Source organism: Mytilus galloprovincialis, chromosome 3 (assembly GCF_965363235.1).
Source record: "Mytilus galloprovincialis chromosome 3, xbMytGall1.hap1.1, whole genome shotgun sequence".
NCBI lineage: Eukaryota > Metazoa > Mollusca > Bivalvia > Mytilida > Mytilidae > Mytilus > Mytilus galloprovincialis.
The window spans coordinates 96,948,834-96,969,810 of record NC_134840.1 but is presented as its reverse complement, the minus strand read 5'-3'; the positions used below and the strand labels follow the sequence as shown (position 1 = coordinate 96,969,810).

Below are 20,977 nucleotides of genomic sequence, written 5' to 3'. Positions count from 1 at the left end.
GTTGTTAATTCATTTCTTTTTTTTATTAAAATATATATTCATACGCTAAATTCACTAAAGCTACATGTATTTATTTTTATAATTTAGAAAATATTTATTTCATAAACTTTCCCCAAAAAAGAGTTGTAGAGTTGAATTCAATTGAATAACAAAAAATGTGCAAGGAATACACATTCAAAATAAAACAGCTGCTTTACAGAGATACCCATTCTCATACCTTTGCACCACAGAAGTTAGCTGACTGAATTTCATCTTGTAGTGCTCTCATTGTATCCTGTAACTTGAGGTAACGGTTCTCAATCCGGGCCTTCTCTTCTTGTACATGCTGTGGAAAATAATAATAAATATGAATATTGTATCATGCTATCTGGGTATTCACATAATAATAGATGAATGATTGTAAATTTTATAAAAAATACACTTTCACTTGAAGAAAAAAAACTTTGTTACTCTGATAAAATAATAGTAACTAAATGAAGGTGCATATATTTATGTTTATTTGAATACAACTAAATAGATATAGGAAGATGTGGTATGAGTGCCAATGAGACAACTCTCCATCCAAATAACAATTTTTTAAAGTAAACCATTATAGGTCACGGTACAGCCTCCAACACATATTCTATCAAATATTACATTTATGTGTCTATTAAAATACTTGAAAACGAATTTGAGGGTCATACTAAATTAATTTGTATTTCTTTGTGTACTTGTTGGCTTGTGAATTGCCTTGATTAAAAAGTACTATGAATCAGAAGCACTTCAATTCTAAGCTGACTTGTAAGGTTTCTGATCAATTTTCAAAACATAAATTCCTAGAGAGCAGTTGTATGTAACCTTCAAACAGAGCTTTACCACCTAAAATATTCCAAATCTATGTCACACACAACGTTGCATTATAATTTATTACTTACCTTCAAATCGTCCATTTCATCAATGATGTGTTTTTTATCCATCACATGAGATCGTATAATTTCTTCTTCTCGTATTTTACGAAGTTCTATTTCATCTGTTAGATCTAATATATGATCCTGTAACAATGAAAAATATATCGTAAAAAATCAAACAACAAAACTCATATAATGGAGAATTCAATGAGGATTAAAAGTATTTTTAAACACTTTTGGTTTTAAAAGAATAAAAATCACTTCAATTGTTCAAATGAACAAAAAAAATATAAAAACAAACAACTTAAAAAAAGGAAAGTTTTCCAGAATCCATGTAAAAAGCTGCTTTTCCTTTCAATATATATTTTTTTTAGATTACATACCTTTAAGTTTTCTACAGCACTTTGACTATCAAATTCTCTCTTGGATAATTCTGTAAACATAAAAAAGCATGTGTAAAATTTTCTGTGTATGTGAATTATACAAGGTAATCCGTTATGAATGGGGAAAATCCAACAGATTCATGGTAAAAAAAAATATTATTTGAAGGTAAAACTTGAAAAGTCATAGCAAATAGATCTTCCTCGGTTTTTACAATTGTAAAGAAACCCTAAAAAACCTGTTAACAAATTTTTATTGAAATTATTTTCATCAAGTATTCATAGAAAATCTCTCCAATTATTTCAACTTAAATTTCAAGTAAAAGAAAAATATTTAAAACTTTAAAACCAATTGGTTTTCATTTATAAAGGTTTCTGTGCATTTCTGTCAGACAAACTCATTAATCAGTATGCATATTTCAGTATGCACCTTTGGGGGTTGACCTACCGTGTTTGACTACAGACAATTCGTCCAGGACATCTTCACGCTTGGCTAGTTCTGACAGTAAGTACTGTCGATCATTCTCGTTAGCATTAATGGCCTCACGTAAATCATTCCGTAACTTTTGTTCTCTCGTTAATCTATTCCTCATGTCACTTCTTAACCATTTCATTTTAGTCTGAAAGTTAAATATATAGAAATCTGATTAATTTTAAAACATCTTATTAGGTTGCACATAGTGATTTTTTTTTTCAGGGCCAAGTTCTCCTTTTGCCATCGACTTTCCACAGTACAAAAACACAAAGAACAAATAATAAAAAAGGATTACAGATTTCAATCTATAAATACAATGAAGAAAATGCATGCACGGCATATCAACAACTGATCATAAGATAGAAGTGAATTACTTCCCCTTTATCTGTTATTACTTCGCAAATACTAAAATAACATTTAAAACAATTATGTGTCCATAGTACATGGATGCCCCACTTACAGTTTCATTTTCTGTATTCAGTGGACAGAAAAATGGGGTAAAAATTCTAATTTGGCAAAATCATATCATAGGGAACATGTGTACTAAGTTTCAAGTTGATTGGACTTCAACGTCATTAAAAACTACCTTGACATAAAACTTTAACCTGAAACAGGACAGACTGACAAAGGAACATACAGAAAGATAAACATGATGTCCCTAGCTATATCGTTTAGGCATAAAATTTGACCACATGTTTAACATACCTTTGCTTCAGCAATAGTTGCATTTGGTCCATCTGTTGATGTGGCTACAGGCTAAAAAATAAAAAGAATCAATTGTTAACCAAAGACCTGTTTTGCTTATGTTACTGAAAGAATGATATATTAGTATTTTCTTGTTTCCTTATCTTTTTGTTTCTGTTGTATATTTGTCATTTGTGCACATTTTCTATTTTTAAACCGTCCCACCCTGCACACTGTATGTAGGCAAGACAAACAGTTATTGTTCAAATTTCAACAATTCTTCATTAAAAGGAAAGCAACTTTACAAAATTAAGAAGAAAAAAATCAATTGCTATAATTTTCATCTTTGTTTTTACCCAAATCAAGCTGTCATTATGCTATAACCACTATAGGACACCAGCACATCAGAATCTATAAAGTAAACCTAACTCACCTGATATGGATTTCTAGTGCCAACAGCTGTAATCTCCATTAATGAATCAATTTCTGCCACCATGTCATGCAATAAACCCTGAAAACAAGGTCAAAAATCAATATTTGTATTACTACAAAACAAATACTTTAAACTAAAGTGAGCATTAAATAAAAGTAGATATGGTATGATTTTCAAAGACACAACTTTTCACCAGAGACTAAATAACAAGAGTGTAAAGATTGTTTATCATCTATTAACTGTCCAAAGCACCTGAGACTATCCCCAGTTTTGATTGGGATCTGATGTTTTAGTACCTGAGACTATCCCCTGTTTTGGTTGGGTTCCTGAAGTTCTGTTTTTAGTTTTCTGTGTTGTGTTTTGTATAACGTTGTTTGTTTTTTAGTTTTTTTGGTGTTTTTCTTTTTTTGCCAATAGTTAGTTTGTTTCCCACTTGTGAGTTTGAATATCACTTTGATATCTTTCATCTCTTTTTGTCAGAAATTTTTTAATCAGTTTAAACTTTCATGAAAATGACATTTTTTTTCAAATTTTTTTTTATGCATTTAAGGTGGTACCTAACACCTGAACAAAAATAAATTTGGCTCGTTTATTTTTCTTAAAATTTTGACAAAGTATTTACTTTGACCCTTTGACAAAAATATAAAAAAAACCAAAAAAATTGAACCAACCGTTTAATCAGAAAAATTACACTGGTTATATAGCAGTTTGACAAACACTCATTTTGATCATCGAGAAGCTTAATATTCCCTTAAGAACACAACGTCATTAAAACGTTCTGCTGATTTTACAGAGTTATCTCCCTGTAGTGTTAGGTACCACCTTAATATCATATTTACCTCGAAATTTGCCTGGAATCTCTTAGCATCATTCTGTACTGAAAACAATTCTTCTTCCACTCTTTTCACCCTGTATAAACAATATAAGTTTTCAACTAAGTTAATCATTTGTTATATAAATCATCATGTGTAAAATAATACAAATGTGCATGAGGAAATGTCTCACTTGATTTACTTATTATGATTGAGTTTTATGTTGAAAGTTTTAAAGTAAACAAAGGTTGTCCTTCAGGTAACACATAAACAAAACATTACAAATAAATCGTGAAACCAGAGATCAAGATCAGATTTTTAAAGATCTGTTGGATTATTATATCTATCTTAATTTTTATGAGTACTGTTTAATGAACTGTTGTTTGTTTGTCTCCTTTTTTTCCCCAAGATATACATATATTCTTCGAAAAATAATCATAGAAAGCTGTATACCATGAGTTATGATACCCCTATTGTAAAATATTTTCTTTATATTTACTCTGAAATCAAATACAAGTACTTTACCTTGAAATGTCACTTTCTGCCATTTGAGTCTGAAAAGAAGAGAAACATAATTTTATATGGCTTTTAAAGAATATACATCAGTCTTAATCAAAAATGAAAAAAAGAAACAATATTTACAATTCAAAACATTTATGGATCTCAGACACAAGATAACATATAAATTTTAAGGGAAAACAAATCCCATCTTCTATTACTTACATATTCCACTGTTCTCAGTTTAATTATTTTAATTCTGCATTTTCTATTCCACAATATTGAGCTAATCTTATGATAAAGTGTGTTGTCAAACATGTGCATGAACAAAGCATTTCCTTTCCCACAATTATGTGTGAACCTTGTACCATTTCTTTGCATAGCGTTTATATGGTTTCACACAATGAATTCTAAACTGAGATCATCATCGCTCATCCATATATGACAGACATTTTTTTCTAAATTCATAGAAGAAAAGGCTCTTCCAATTAAATGAATGTGGGAGTAAGATAAAAAAAAAAAGGACTTCCAAAATCCTCTCTCAGCCAACAAACCATCTTTCAGTAATTTCACATACTGTGGATTCATTTATTTTCGTGGGTATCAATTTTCGTGGATAGAGAAAAAAGGACGTTTCGTGGTATACGTAAATTTGTGGATCGCTGATTACAACAACAAAAAATTAGATATGTAATTCGTGGATTTCTTTTTGATATAGGAGATCATATAACCTCCTTGGTTTGATCAATAATAAAACAAAACAAAAAAGAAGGAATTCATTGAAAAAGTTTTGAGTTGTCAAAATCATCACTTGGTCATTCTAGGTTAAAGTGTTCATTGATAACTTCGATAAAAATAATGGACAGAGACAACTAATTATTTGTTTGTTTTACAATTTATAAATTCTTGTCTGAATTCTATAAGGCATTCAAAACTTTATGATTGAAAGCTCATTTCCCTAATCACGATATAATAAACAGTGATATAAGTATAAGGTGTGAAAATAAATGTTCCTGTCATAAACAATATTACCTACGGGCAATATCCCCGTACTTAATCCTATTGATTTTTAATCACTGGTAAACCAAACTATGACACGGTAATTAGCAACTCAACATCCAAATTAATCATGCTTATGTTTTATATTGCATTGAAAAGCACCTGTTTAAATTTATGAGTCTGCGAACATGTAATTTATTTAGTATATCTCTTGCCAATTTAATACTACATTACTTTAAAAGTCCCTATATTAGTGCTTATATATAAATTCACGACTTGTTGTAAATACACTGGTTTTTATGGTGGAGGATGCTGTTCATTCATATTTTACAGAGGATTTATTGTGTGTTTTAATGTACATATACTGTTAACATTTATCGGTCTCATCCGAGTGCTCCTAAACAGGAGGGAATTACGAAAGAAGAAGAAAAAAAAAAGACTTGCAGTTATTTTCCATGAACAGTTTTAATCAATTTTAAAAAGTAAATTATCACTGATATTTGATATATTTATCATAGATTTAATCAAAATACTTGTATCTTCTTTCAATAAAAAAACACGTGTTATGTTACAATGTTTATCGCTACTTTCGCTAGTCAACACTATACTAGAACTGCATAACATAACTGGAAATAAACATCCGACTCCATACACATTTCTCGGGATTATTCTTCGTTGAATTCTTAAATTTGTGGTTCGCTGTGACCCACGAAACCCACGAAAATTGGTATACCACGAATAAAAATGAATCCACAGTATATCAAATGGACATTCAACACCAAATGGCCCATGTCCAAAATAAACAGTCCATCCCTTCCCTCCCACATTCATTTAATGGACAAGTCTGAACTATAATTCTATTCTATATAAAACTGACTTTACTAGCAACACTATTTATTCTTTTTAGTAGTTTTATCTGTAATTGCCACTACTTCCGAAATTCAATACACTGCTTGCTTCTATTGGTGTATTGTTTTCTTTAACTTTTTATCAAATTAGATTAAAAAATAACAAACTACATGAACATGAATCACATGTCACATCAATCAGTCATGCAGACTCTAAACATGCAGTTATTTTGCTGCCATTTTATTTTATTTCTTCAATCGTTATTAGTAATGATTGTTGCTATGACAACAAGGATGATGGGATGATGATGCAACAAAGCAGACGACAGCACTAAAATATGGTTTATACTGACTAGGCATCCTCGTTTCCGCCGGGGACGGAGATGTGGCGACATTGTAAGTTTACCAGAATTACTTCCCTAAAATTCACAAAACTTAACTCATGTATATACTACTAAAGATAAGGCCAAGAAATCATTTTCCTTTAAACTCTAATGCATTTTGTTTTAAAGAATAAAGAAAATTTGATTTACATTAAATGCTTTTCAAAAATTGAAAGTTGAATGATAAAAATGATTATACTCAACCTATAACAATGAAAATAACTGTTTCTTGTAGTTTTTTTACATTTTCATTTAACATATCAATATTTTTTTAAATTCAATATGTAATTAGGATGAAAATATAACTGAATAAAATAAAAAGACCAACATATCTTCCATTAATAAAAAAAAAATATTGTCACTTAAAAAAGATATTTATTGTCCAAAAATTCAATGCACAAACTGATGGAAAAAAAAACAATGAAAGGAAAAAGCAAACTAAGCAAGTTTTACATTCAATATTTCATTTTCACTTTATTTATTTTTTCCTAGCGATATGATAAGATGATATTGACTGGTATACACACACTATGATATAAACTTACCTGGGTTTCATATTCTTGACGAATCTTCTCTAATTTTCTCATCAATCGGCCATTCTCCTCTTCATATCTATTAAATATATATTAAAAAAATACTAAAATTTTATGACCACCAATCATTTCCTCTAATTTCTGAAATAACAGCTAATTCAAGATTTGTATTTAACACTTGTATAATACCCAAAAAATGGTTGTCACAAACGTACTGATGATTTTAAGAGTTGTTTTCTTAACCTGGTATCCAGGTAAGGTACTTTGAAAATGAGGTAACCAATCCCTTAGTTCCTCCAATATCATGTATGGAACAGCCCTAATTTGAATCCTAAACCATAGTGTGTATATTAGTATACTAACCTGACCATTTCTATGGTGAGTTTCTCACTTTCAAGTCGGTTCTTCTCTTCATTTCTCTTTGAGATTTTATGTGCAGATTTTTCTTCTGATAGCTCCATCTATCAAATAATGAAAATTTGGTTAAAGTTATATATAGTCAAAATCATTTGTATATGGAAATATCTAATTCAGTCATATTCTGTTTTGCACATCCATTTTCTTTTTATGTTTTGTTATCAAAAGACCTTTTTTTTATTTTCTAATACTGTGGATTCAGCATTATTTGTTATTATACATATACTCTATGTTGGTAACACGAAGCAAACTGGTTCACAAGACTATTACAATGTTAAGAATTCAAACTGAACTGATCCGTTTTCAGAAAATTGATAATTTTCCAGCTAGCAAAAATAAGTTAGTTTTTAGTATTTCAAAATAATAACATTACTCTGTAGATCTTATTAAAATTTGCCCAAAACAAGAAGATTTGCACTCAAGTATACCCCACTCATTACTAAATATTGAGGAAAAACTCAAGGTCAGTGGGTATAATAAACAATGAAACCCCCTGATTTACTTTACCTTTAATGTTTGTATCGTAGCTTCATACTCAGCATGACCTCTCTTCAGGTCAATGGGTATAATATACAATCAAACCCCCTGATTTACTTTACCTTCAATGTTTGTATCGTAGCTTCATACTCAGCATGACCTCTCTTACCTTCAATGTTTGTATTGTAGCTTCATACTCAGCATGACCTCTCTTCAGGGTCAATAGGTATAATAAACAATTAAAACCCCAAATCTATTTTACCTTCAATGTTTGTATTGTAGCTTCATACTCAGCATGACCTCTCTTCAGGGTCAATAGGTATAATAAACAATAAAACCCCAAATCTATTTTACCTTCAATGTTTGTATCGTAGCTTCATACTCTGCATGACCTCTCTTCAGGGTCAATAGGTATAATAAACAATAAAACCCCAAATCTATTTTACCTTCAATGTTTGTATCGTAGCTTCATACTCAGCATGACCTCTCTTCAGGGTCAATAGGTATAAAAAACAATAAAACCCCAAATCTATTTTACCTTCAATGTTTGTATCGTAGCTTCATACTCAGCATGACCTCTCTTACCTTCAATGTTTGTATTGTAGCTTCATACTCAGCATGACCTCTCTTCAGGGTCAATAGGTATAATAAACAATTAAAACCCCAAATCTATTTTACCTTCAATGTTTGTATCGTAGCTTCATACTCAGCATGACCTCTCTTCAGGGTCAATAGGTATAATAAACAATAAAACCCCAAATCTATTTTACCTTCAATGTTTGTATCGTAGCTTCATACTCAGCATGACCTCTCTTCAGGGTCAATAGGTATAATAAACAATAAAACCCCTAAATCTATTTTACCTTCAATGTTTGTATCGTAGCTTCATACTCAGCATGACCTCTCTTCAGGTCAATGGGTATAATAAACAATAAAACCCCTAAATCTATTTTACCTTCAATGTTTGTATCGTAGCTTCATACTCAGCATGACCTCTCTTCAGGGTCAATAGGTATAATAAACAATAAAACCCCTAAATCTATTTTACCTTCAATGTTTGTATCGTAGCTTCATACTCAGCATGACCTCTCTTCAGGGTCAATAGGTATAATAAACAATTAAAACCCCAAATCTTTTTTACCTTCAATGTTTGTATCGTAGCTTCATACTCAGCATGACCTCTCTTCAGGGTCAATGGGTATAATAAACAATAAAACCCCAAATCTATTTTACCTTCAATGTTTGTATCGTAGCTTCATACTCAGCATGACCTCTCTTCAGGTCAGTGGGTATAATAAACAATAAAACCCCAAATCTTTTTTACCTTCAATGTTTGTATTGTAGCTTCATACTCAGCATGACCTCTCTTCAGGGTCAATGGGTATAATAAACAATTAAAACCCCAAATCTTTTTTACCTTCAATGTTTGTATCGTAGCTTCATACTCAGCATGACCTCTCTTCAGGGTCAATGGGTATAATAAACAATAAAACCCCAAATCTATTTTACCTTCAATGTTTGTATCGTAGCTTCATACTCAGCATGACCTCTCTTCAGGGTCAATGGGTATAATAAACAATAAAACCCCAAATCTATTTTACCTTCAATGTTTGTATCGTAGCTTCATACTCAGCATGACCTCTCTTCAGGGTCAATAGGTATAATAAACAATAAAACCCCAAATCTATTTTACCTTCAATGTTTGTATCGTAGCTTCATACTCAGCATGACCTCTCTTCAGGTCAGTGGGTATAATAAACAATAAAACCCCTAAATCTATTTTACCTTCAATGTTTGTATGGTAGCTTCATACTCAGCATGACCTCTCTTCAGGGTCAATAGGTATAATAAACAATAAAACCCCCTGATCTATTTTACCTTCAATGTTTGTATCGTAGCTTCATACTCAGCATGACCTCTCTTACCTTCAATGTTTGTATCGTAGCTTCATACTCAGCATGACCTCTCTTCAGGGTCAATAGGTATAATAAACAATAAAACCCCCTGATCTATTTTACCTTCAATGTTTGTATCGTAGCTTCATACTCTGCATGACCTCTCTTCAGGTCAATGGGTATAATAAACAATAAAACCCCCTGATCTATTTTACCTTCAATGTTTGTATCGTAGCTTCATACTCAGCATGACCTCTCTTCAGGTCAATAGGTATAATAAACAATCAAACCCCTAAATCTATTTTACCTTCAATGTTTGTATCGTAGCTTCATACTCAGCATGACCTCTCTTCAGGTCAATGGGTATAATAAACAATAAAACCCCTAAATCTATTTTACCTTCAATGTTTGTATTGTAGCTTCATACTCTGCATGACCTCTCTTCAGGTCAATGGGTATAACTAGATATCATTGAGATGGGAGCCATCTCTGTGGGCCCCGCTGTCAATAACGTGGGGTAAATAAGTTGTATGGATAATCTGATATGAAGCATTATTTGAAGTTATTACATAGTCTCATGTGTGATTTTGATCTAAGATTTTAAGTTAAAACTGATAAATATTCTCATCTTACTTTCATAGTATAATAGTGATATGACTGCATGATGTGAACTCATTGTTTACTACTCTAAGGTGACTTCTGGATATATGGATTGATGTTTGAACAATATGTTTAAAGGTGCTGCCCAATTGATATTTGTCACATATTTTTAGAATTATGCCTTCAATATATTATGACCCACCAAGTATAAAGTATGAAATATTAATGGTTCTCGAGAGGTAGAGCGGACACAATTTGTTAAGAACAACGAATGGATGGACAGACCGACAGACTGATCTTAGACCTAGGATGCATACATTATGACACATTCTCTTGTGTTGGTTAATATATGTGTTAAGTTGAAAATATTTGTCAGGTATAAAGTATGAAATAATAACAGCTGTCCTCTCAAAATATAATGTGGATCAAATTTGTTAGCGATGGACAGACCAACAGACAGACAGACCTTTGACCTAGGAAGTGGTACATACATCATGACACACCCTCTGGTGTTGGTTAAAATGGATGTCAAGTATAATATTTGAAATCATAACGGTTCTCAAGATGTAGAGCGGACACAATCTTCACCACAGGACACAGGGTTGTCAACTGAAACCAAAGTTTTTTTGACGTTGACTTTGACCTAGGAAGTTGTACATACATCATGACACGCCCTCTGGTGGTGGTTAAAAAGTATGACAAGTATATACTTTGAAATCATAACGATTATCTAGATATGGAGCGGACACGATCTTCACCACAGGACACAGGATTGTCAACCCGAAACCAAAGTTTTTGACCTTGACCTTTGACCTAGGAAGTTGTACATACATCATGACACACCCTCTGGTGGTTGTTAAAATGGATGTCAAGTATAAACTTTGAAATCATAATGGTTATCTAGATATGGAGCGGACACGATCTTCACCACAGGACACGGGGTTGTCAACTGAAACCAAACTTTTTGACCTTGACCTTTGACCTAGGAAGTTGTACATACAACATGACACACCCTCTGGTGTTGGTTAATAATCATGTTAAGTATTAAGTATGAAATCATAACGGTTCTCTAGATATGATGCGGACACGAAAGTGTTACGGACGGACGGACGGACGGACAGACTGATCACTATAGGGCGACCCGCCGTCGGCGGGGCCCTAATAAACAATAAAATCCCTAAATCTATTTTACCTACAATGTTTGTATCGTAGCTTCATACTCTGCATGACCTCTCTTCAGGTCAATGGGTATAATAAACAATAAAACCCCTAAATCTATTTTACCTTCAATGCTTGTATCGTAGCTTCATACTCTGCATGACCTCTCTTCAGGTCAATGGGTATAATAAACAATAAAACCCCTAAATCTATTTTACCTTCAATGCTTGTATCGTAGCTTCATACTCTGCATGACCTCTCTTCAGGTCAATGGGTATAATAAACAATAAACCCCCTGATTTATTTTACCTTCAATGTTTGTATCGTAGCTTCATACTCAGCATGACCTCTCTTCAGGTCAATGGGTATAATAAACAATAAAACCCCTAAATCTATTTTACCTTCAATGTTTGTATCGTAGCTTTATACTCAGCATGACCTCTCTTCAGGGTCAATGGGTATAATAAACAATAAACCCCCTGATTTATTTTACCTTCAATGTTTGTATCGTAGCTTCATACTCAGCATGACCTCTCTTCAGGTCAATGGGTATAATAAACAATAAAACCCCTAAATCTATTTTACCTTCAATGTTTGTATCGTAGCTTTATACTCAGCATGACCTCTCTTCAGGGTCAATGGGTATAATAAACAATAAACCCCCTGATTTATTTTACCTTCAATGTTTGTATCGTAGCTTCATACTCTGCATGACCTCTCTTCATCTTCCTCTGAATATCCTGCATGACATGTGCTTCACGAACTTTAACCTCACTCAACTCATGTTTTACCGACTCTATTTGTTCTTGGTGATTTTCTCTTTCCTAGAAATAATAAATAAACAGTAAACACACATTCCTTTCATTATAGATTGTAATTGTTGAAGTTTAAATGGCATCCCTTTCACATATAAAACAACAAAAGCTTCAGTTAACCATGAGTATGAGTGTGGGCCCATACAATGTCAATTGAAATTATGCTACTTCCAGTGCCAGTGGAAATACCCAAATTATGTCTGGCCTCATTATCTTAATTAGGCGAAACATAAACTAATACTATACAATTTTTATAAAAATTTACTTTAAATACATTTAAATATATTTAATATTTGAATCGTTTCATGAATAAGTTATGTGTGGATATGCCAAAATTTTAAATACACCTTCACTTCCAATATATATTGTGGTTTCGTTTGAGCCCATTTTATTTTTATTACCTCATGTAGCTGTCTTTGATAAAGTTTGGCCTCATCTCTGGCTGCCTTCTCTCTATGCTGCATCTCTATATAATTCTGTTTCAAATCCTAAATAAATAAAGATTTTTTTTTGACTGTTTCTTATTGATTTTAAATGAAAGACGACACAGATTATAGGGTGTTACTGTTTAATGATTGAATTTGTGATTATGATCATATTTTCATTATATGAATCCAAGTTGATTTATAAAACAAAATTTTTGAAAATGTGAATGTAAAATAATAATTTTTAATGATATTATGAAAATTAGCTTGTGAAAAATCTTAAATTATGTTTCTGTGATAACAAGAAATATAAAGATAAGGATATAGGTCTTATAAAAGGGAAGAAAAAATATAGTTCATGCAATTGAAAATTTATAGAAAAGTTATTTCAGATGACAGTTTTTTATAAAATGAACAAGCAACTCTACATGAAAAAGAAAACAGTTTGCAAGAGTAGATATAGTTCCAAAACAAACATATTTGTTAGTGAAAATTCAAAATAATGATATCATGCATAGGTAATACCAAGAAATTGGAATAAAACAGATATAACAGAAATAACGAATATTAGACAAAAAATTCTGATTATAACAAGAATAAAACATGCAGGGTTTTCTACTATATACTACTGAGCATGCTACTAAAATAAAAAGACAAGTCAAACTGTATTGATATCTTCACCATAAAATCTTCATTTTGTTCATGCTCTTAAATTTCATTGAATCATTAGCATGATTTGTCCATACCAAATTTTGTGGATCTTGCAGAGACATAATGAACTTTACTGACCACCAAATAAATTGTGATTTTAAATGATTGGAATACCAGGCTCTATATTTTCTATGATGAACTATGTACAATACAGTTTGATAGTGTCTTGACTAGGTATGCTGCGAGTGTTGCAGCACATACATGTAATTTTCCGTTAGATTCTGACAACTTAGCCGCTATCTCTGCCTTTATAGAACTCAATTCTTTTATTTCATGCTGAAAATGAATCAGTTTTAATATTAAGCTTTCATTCTGAAAATTGTTAATTTTAATTGCTAGAAATGTGAAGACTGAACGTAAGCAATAACAAAACAAATGCCTTGAGTCTTTGTGAATTGTGAAAATGAATATGAAATTACAGATTATTCCCCTTCAATTTCTTTCAATTCACAATTTTATCTAACAGTTGCCATGGAAATGTGAACAACTAACAGTGAAACAATACCACAACAATACTATGTGACTTTGTGACTTTGTGAAAATGAAACTAGTTTTAACTCCATTATTTTCTGTTTCAATTTTTGTTTGAAATGTATCAAATGTTTAGTTTTATTTAGTCATGTGAAATGTGAAATACTTAGTCAAACAGTGAAAAAAAAATTTCAATGTGTGTATTTGTGAATTCTGTTTGTGACCATGTTTTAAAAACTTTGAATTTAGCATGCCACCATTTACTCATTCTTCTTTTTTTTATAAATTTTGAGTGAAAAGTGATTGTGTAGACCTTCTAGCCAAATTTAAATCAACCAATGCTGTTTCCATAGTAACAGACTATATACCTGTAGTTGATTGGCCTGATCCTGGGCCAGTAAATGTGCTGCCTCTAGAGAAGACATTCTGTCCTCTATTCTATTTCTCTCCTCTGTTACAGTTGCTAACTTGGCAGCATTGTTGTTTAATTCATTCTCCATCTAATAATGTGAAAATATATGCATATTTGTATATGATAGATAAGTATTATTTTAAGGCAGGATGACACTATTAAATAAAGTGTCTATATACCTCAAGTTAATAATAAAATGTCATCAAAGATAAAAAAAAAAAAAAAAATTCATTCATATATTATGGTCATACCATATATTTCAATTATGCATTTGAACTATGAAAATATATATTTCCAAATCATTCATAAATTTCCTACTACACATGCAAACATGATATACAATGATAATATTCTACAAACAGAAACTATATTTACCCTTTCAACAATTGTTCTGGAGTCTCTGACCTCCCTGTCCATATCTATTCTTACAGATTTAAGTTCATTAAGTTCCACGTCTTTGACTCTGATTTGTTCATCCTGAGCAGCTCGTACAGCCTGGAAAAAATCAAATAACTTAACTGATTACTTTAATACTTGAAATACAGTGTCAATTCTAATGCATTTGTAATGCACCAGATGATAATTTGACAATTCATGTCACTTAGAACAACTTATAATGAAAGCACAACATATGTTTCATATATTTGCTGAAATATTTTCTTTATTTCAATGTCTAAACTAACAAGTGAAACTGCGAGCTACTGCTCACTGATGATACCCCCGCAGCAAGTGGATAATATTAATAGTGTAAAAATATGCAAGTGTTCGGTAAACAGGAAGTTGTTGAGTGATGAATCTGAAAACGCATCACACGGTATAGCTGACTTATAAAAATCCTGAAACCAAATTTCAGAAATCCTTGTATTGTAGTTCCTGAGAAAAATGTGACGAAAATTTTCAACTTGGCTATCATGTGTAAAATCATACAAGTGTTCGGTAAACAGGAAGTTGTCGAGTGATGAATCTGAAAACGCATCACACGGTATAGCTGACTTATATAAATCCTGAAACCAAATTTCAGAAATCCTTGTATTGTAGTTCCTGAGAAAAATGTGACGAAAATTTTCAACGTGGCTATCATGTGTAAAATCAGACAAGTGTTCGGTAAACAGGAAGTTGTCAAGTGATGAATCTGAAAACGCATCACACGGTATGGCGGACATATATAAATGTTGATACCAAATTACAGAAAGGGTGGATGTGTAGTTCCTGAGAAAAATGTGACGAAAGTTTCATGGGACGGACTGACTGACGGACGGACGGACAGACAGAGGTAAAACAGTATACCCCCCCTTTTTTAAAGCGGGGGTATAATAATGCTTAAAATGAAAACTGTTACATATTTACTGGAATTTGATAAATAAAAAAAATATATTTTCATTGCAGCAATGCAGTCCCAACCCCCAAATAAAAGTGAGAGATTAATTTTAATACTATGTGTTGCAAAGATGTTTTGATGGAAAAACTAGAAATGCCAAATTTTGTTAGTTACCTTGATTTATATCTATGTATTAAACATGAGATTTGAACAGTGGTGAACTATTATTGTCTCTAAATTCAATACTATGGAACAGTGGTGAACTATTATTGTCTCTAAATTCAATACTATGGAACAGTGGTGAACTATTATTGTTTCTTAATTCAATACTATGGAACAGTGGTGAACTATTATTGTTTCTTAATTCAATACTATGGAACAGTGGTGAACTATTATTGTCTCTAAATTCAATACTATGGAACAGTGGTGAACTATTATTGTCTCTAAATTCAATACTATGGAACAGTGGTGAACTATTATTGTTTCTTAATTCAATACTATGGAACAGTGGTGAACTATTATTGTTTCTTAATTCAATACTATGGAACAGTGGTGAACTATTATTGTCTCTAAATTCAATTTATTGTCTCTAAATTCAATACTATGGAACAGTGGTGAACTATTATTGTCTCTAAATTCCATACTATGGAACTAATTTTTACAGGTTTCATGTGTATAGGTGAACACAAATTGAAATGTTCAATGAAATAACAAATTTCCTTAATCTTATATGCAGTTTTTGCCAAAACCAAATCCAGATTCTAATACCCACAAAAATCTTTTATTTTTCTTGGTGTTCATCCACTCAAATTGATACCCATGATAACAATGAATCTATTATACAGTATTCTTGCTGACAACATAACTTACCAATGCATCCCCGAGCTCTCGTTTCATATTTTCCATCTGCATACCATTATGATGTAGCTGGTGGCGATGACTTTCCAGATCTTTGACTAGCTGTTCATTTCTCTGTATTAACTGATTAGCACCATGTTTATGTCTGTCAACTTCACGCTCTAATTGTTTTACTTTCATTTTCCATCTTAAAATAGAACAAGTAAAGATTAGTTTAATTTTCATTTTCCATCTAAAATTTGATCAAGTTAAGATTACAATTATACTCATTTTTGTTAGTTTCATAATTAAGTTATTACCATTTTCCTAAAAACAAAAAGGGAAACACATTTTAAGATCCATACTTATTCCTGTTACAGTGACTTGACTGTTAGTGTTGCTCTCCACCAATTGCAACTCATTCAAAATTTTGACCATATTGCAATTTGTTTTATTAAACCAAATTGTTCAACTGGTCAGAATATTGAACAAATTGTTCAGTCAAAATGTGAAAGTGCAAGGTGATAAAATAAAGTATACTTACAATCCTTTTAATGATGTTCTAACAAAATTAGTTTATCAGTTTGTATAGTTATATTATAGTCATTTCCATGCTGAAGAGGAACTGTTTATTTTGAATTGCTATAAAATTGTCCAAACTAAGCTTTCATATAGTTTTTCTATCTAAAAGTATTCTATATTTATAAGAATCAGATATCATTTTAAATAAAACATCATATATTCAGTAAAATATGTGTGAAATAACAATATGCTATTGATAAGTTTTCAGGGGAGATAACCTAAAATATTATTCTTTTGAATAAAGACTTTTTGAAAGAAAAGTTATTATCTCCCCAATGGAAACTTCCTACAAACATATATTGCAATTTTACACATATTTTACTGAATATGAAATGTTTTAATTCACATAATGTCTGATTCTTATAAATATAGAATACTTTTAGAAAGAAAAACTATATGAAAGCTTAGTTTGGACAACTTAATAGCAATTCAAAACAAACAGTTCCCCTTCAGCATGGAAATGAATATAATATAACTATACAAACTGATAAACTAATTTTGTCACAACATCATTAAAGTGGAGTTAAAGTCTTATAGGATTGTAAGTATGTTTTATTTTATCACCTTGCACTTTCATGACTTGGCTGTGGTTTTCTACAGCAGTTGGTTCAAATTTCTGACCAGTTGAACAATTTGATTTTATAAAACAAATTGCAATTTGGTCAAAATTTTGAATGAGTTGCAATTGGTGGAGAGCAACACTAACAGTCAAGTCACTGTAATTCTTGGCTTCAACTGATTTTGCTTTCATTTAGCAGAGAAAAAAAAACACAGAAAACTGACTATTTATCGCTATGCCAATAGTCATGTTCCAGATATTTACTCCCCATTTTTTAACAAACGCTCACAAATGTTATTTTTTCTGGAATATTCAATATATATAATTCTACTTACTGTCTGACAGTTTCCTGAGCTCGAGCTTTGAATTCATCTTTCTTTTTCTCCGACTCATGTAAAGATAACTGTGTATTACGTAATTCATTAGTTGTTTTTTCTAAGTCTTTAGTAACTTCTTTCACTTTATTAGAAGTATCGTCATAATTAGTTTGTAACTGATTCTTCTGCCGATCAGAAGCTTCAAACTTGTCTGACATTTCTTTTAATTGTGTAATAAGCTTGGCAGCCTGTTTTTCTCTATTATCTAAATCCTTCGTCAAAGTCTGCAAAAAATTAAATATATGAAATAAATAACTTATAAGATTCTAAAAATTTAGAGATACAACCTTTCATCATATTTCCATTATGTTAAACATGTTTCCATTTTTGTAGCCATACATTTCACAGATTGACGAAAAGTTGCATTTTCTAGGACAATTAATTTTGGAATAAACAAATTCTGAAAAGGCCAAAGAAAATTTTTAAGTTAAAATTTCACCCAGTATCCCAGGAATAAAAATTATTATTATATCAAATATATACCAATGAGACAGAAACCAAGCAACGAAAAACCCACACAGAAATATTACGCTGGTCAATCATAGATATATAGCCATTAAATACAAAATACCAACTACTTTTAACAACTGACCTCTACAAAATACCAACTACTTTTAACAACTGACCTCTATATGATCTGAAAGTTGAACTCTCTGTCGCTCACTGCGTTCAATTCCTCGCCTTAATTCCTCCATTTCACTTGAAGCACTAATTGATCGTGTTAACTGTCCACGTAACTCCTGTAATTCTCTTTCCATCAATCTCCTGTCTCTGTCCTTTTCCTCTTCAGCTAAAAATGAAAATATTGTTTTATTGCATATAAACAATTAGTTTTCTAAATTGAATTGCTTCATATTTTTCATGTCAGGGCCTTTAATAGCCGACCATACGATATTGGTTTTTTTCATTGTTGAAGGATGTACAGTTGTCTATAATTGCTTACATCAACTTCATTTGTCCTTTGGTGGGTAGACTCTAGTTGTCTCATTGGGAATGATACTACATCTCCTTAATTTGAAATGTATACATCACAAGTATATTGAAACTTTATGGAATTAAATACACCATCAAGAAATTGAGTGTATATTAAATATCGGACTCAGATTTAATGAATAAGATTAAAAAGAATTTTGAAGGGAACATACAGATTTTCAAATTACTCTAAGCAGGAATCATTTCAGATAACAACATGAAGTTGACATTTAATCTATACTTCCTTTAATAGTTGAATCAATACAATAATGTCTTTGTTTTCCTATTGGAAACCCAAAAATCAAAAAATGAAATATGAGGTGCAATATCGTAGAAATATGAATACAGCAAAAAGTGGAAAATTATGAAATTTCAAAATGTAAAGTTCCTCCATTATAATAACCTGATCTCCTTTTCCTTCTGTCTCTCACTTCATCTTCATATCGACTGTCATCCATTTGTTGTTTCAGACGACCTTTTTCATTGTCTATTCTGTGTAGCTGTGACCTTAATTCATCAACCTAAATAAATAACATGTTAAACAATATCAGGTATTTGTCTAGTTTACATTATTTTAAAAAGATACTGTGCTCCAAGTAATACAAGTGTGTGTTTATTTGTTAAGACCTTTCACACTTTCTTTTCTGAGTTTCAAACTTCTAATAGTTCTTATAACTTAGTTTTTTAATCTTTTGGCTTTGACAATATAGATGAAAATTGCTTCTTTACACCAACTCAGCTTTTACCTGATGTTTACAATATAACTGGTACCTACCTGTGCTTGAAGAGCTACTTTGCCTCCTTCACTCTGGTCTAGTTTTCTCTTTAGGTTATCTAAATCTGACTCAACCTACAATATCATAGTATTTCATTATATACTTTTTCATTGGTAAATGTGGAATAGTAATTTATTCAGGATTGACCAAGTAACATTTTAAATTTCGGACTTGAAATATACTACTATAAAATATTCCTGAAAAGGTTTTTTTAAATATTTTTTCCAATTCAAATTTCATTGAAGCCCTCCTTTTTTCTTACTTTTAAAAGATGATATTTTTTGTTAGAAAATTGTAAAAGAAGAAGTTATTCTTTCTTTACTAAATAACTTTTTTTTTTCTTCATATTTATGGAAGTTAATGTAATTTCATGAAAATAACCTTGTACTGGAGATTAAGTGAAAGTTCAAAATTGTACCAAATGGAAATATGGCCGAGACCTCAATGGGTTATTTTGATGTCATATTCTAACTCACGAATATATTTTAACAAACAAACATTGTCTAAACTAGAATACTGCCACAAATACAATGAAAGTATATATGACAGTTTCAAAGCAGCAGACGTGCATTTACATGGAAATTTGAATAATTAAAGAGACAAAAATACAGGCCCTTGTATGTACCAGATTTCAAAAAAATTATTGACAACCAGTCATTGCAAAATTGACTTAGTCATAAACGCCTGTTGTCCTTAAAAATCATAAAAATTCTTACTTAAAATATTTCAATGATCTATGGTATTTATAATTTGTTCACTAAATATTTACTTTTAAACAAATATAGATGAAAGTAAGACTTATGTTCAATCGGTCTTTTCCAACTAGTAATTATAAAAAAAACCAGATTTGGTTAGACTAAGGTTTGATCAACTAAAAATACATTTGTAGTCCAAAATATATGACTGATTGACTGCTATTTACTTAATGTACAGTTGCAATTATTTCATGTCCGTTCAGGACGAGCCTTAATCTGTCATTAATAAAATATTGAAGAACCTACTCTGATTTTATTGGCTTCTGATTGTAAATACTGATTCCTGACTCGTTCATCTGATGCTTGTTGTGCATAATGTTGATTTTGATTTATTGCCTGCAATGATATGATATCTTCTACCAATGTGCAAATGATATATATAACCTTTAAATATCAGACCAAATTTACATTATATTTATGCGTATTATGGATTTCTTATTATTTGTTGGATATCAATTGTCTTTGATTTTGTGGTAATATGTAAACAA

At 31.1% G+C, this 20,977-nt stretch overlaps 1 protein-coding gene across 10 annotated transcripts in view; it reads right to left on the bottom strand.

Moving 5' to 3' along the window:
- The window catches only part of LOC143069483 (centrosomal protein of 128 kDa-like), a 34,584-nt gene that overhangs the window by 2,360 nt on the left and 11,247 nt on the right, over window positions 1-20,977 (bottom strand). For 3 of the 10 annotated variants that reach the window (XM_076244136.1, XM_076244141.1, XM_076244142.1), the window contains 22 exons: window positions 20,736-20,825; window positions 19,734-19,808; window positions 19,362-19,479; window positions 18,613-18,776; window positions 17,945-18,210; window positions 16,502-16,676; window positions 14,689-14,808; window positions 14,270-14,401; window positions 13,632-13,706; window positions 12,696-12,782; window positions 12,157-12,303; window positions 7,296-7,393; window positions 6,945-7,011; window positions 6,370-6,435; window positions 4,197-4,225; window positions 3,699-3,768; window positions 2,860-2,937; window positions 2,448-2,498; window positions 1,716-1,887; window positions 1,271-1,320; window positions 915-1,031; window positions 218-325 (listed from right to left, as the gene is read on the bottom strand). In XM_076244136.1, coding sequence (XP_076100251.1) covers window positions 218-325; window positions 915-1,031; window positions 1,271-1,320; window positions 1,716-1,887; window positions 2,448-2,498; window positions 2,860-2,937; window positions 3,699-3,768; window positions 4,197-4,225; window positions 6,370-6,435; window positions 6,945-7,011; window positions 7,296-7,393; window positions 12,157-12,303; window positions 12,696-12,782; window positions 13,632-13,706; window positions 14,270-14,401; window positions 14,689-14,808; window positions 16,502-16,676; window positions 17,945-18,210; window positions 18,613-18,776; window positions 19,362-19,479; window positions 19,734-19,808; window positions 20,736-20,825 — 2,355 coding nt within the window. Of the gene's footprint in view, window positions 1-217; window positions 326-914; window positions 1,032-1,270; window positions 1,321-1,715; window positions 1,888-2,447; window positions 2,499-2,859; window positions 2,938-3,698; window positions 3,769-4,196; window positions 4,226-6,369; window positions 6,436-6,944; window positions 7,012-7,295; window positions 7,394-7,856; window positions 7,895-8,272; window positions 8,311-9,243; window positions 9,282-9,704; window positions 9,743-12,156; window positions 12,304-12,695; window positions 12,783-13,631; window positions 13,707-14,269; window positions 14,402-14,688; window positions 14,809-16,501; window positions 16,677-17,944; window positions 18,211-18,612; window positions 18,777-19,361; window positions 19,480-19,733; window positions 19,809-20,735; window positions 20,826-20,977 lie in introns of all 10 variants that reach the window. The other 7 variants (XM_076244144.1, XM_076244146.1, XM_076244139.1 and 4 more) reach the window with 6 other exon arrangements.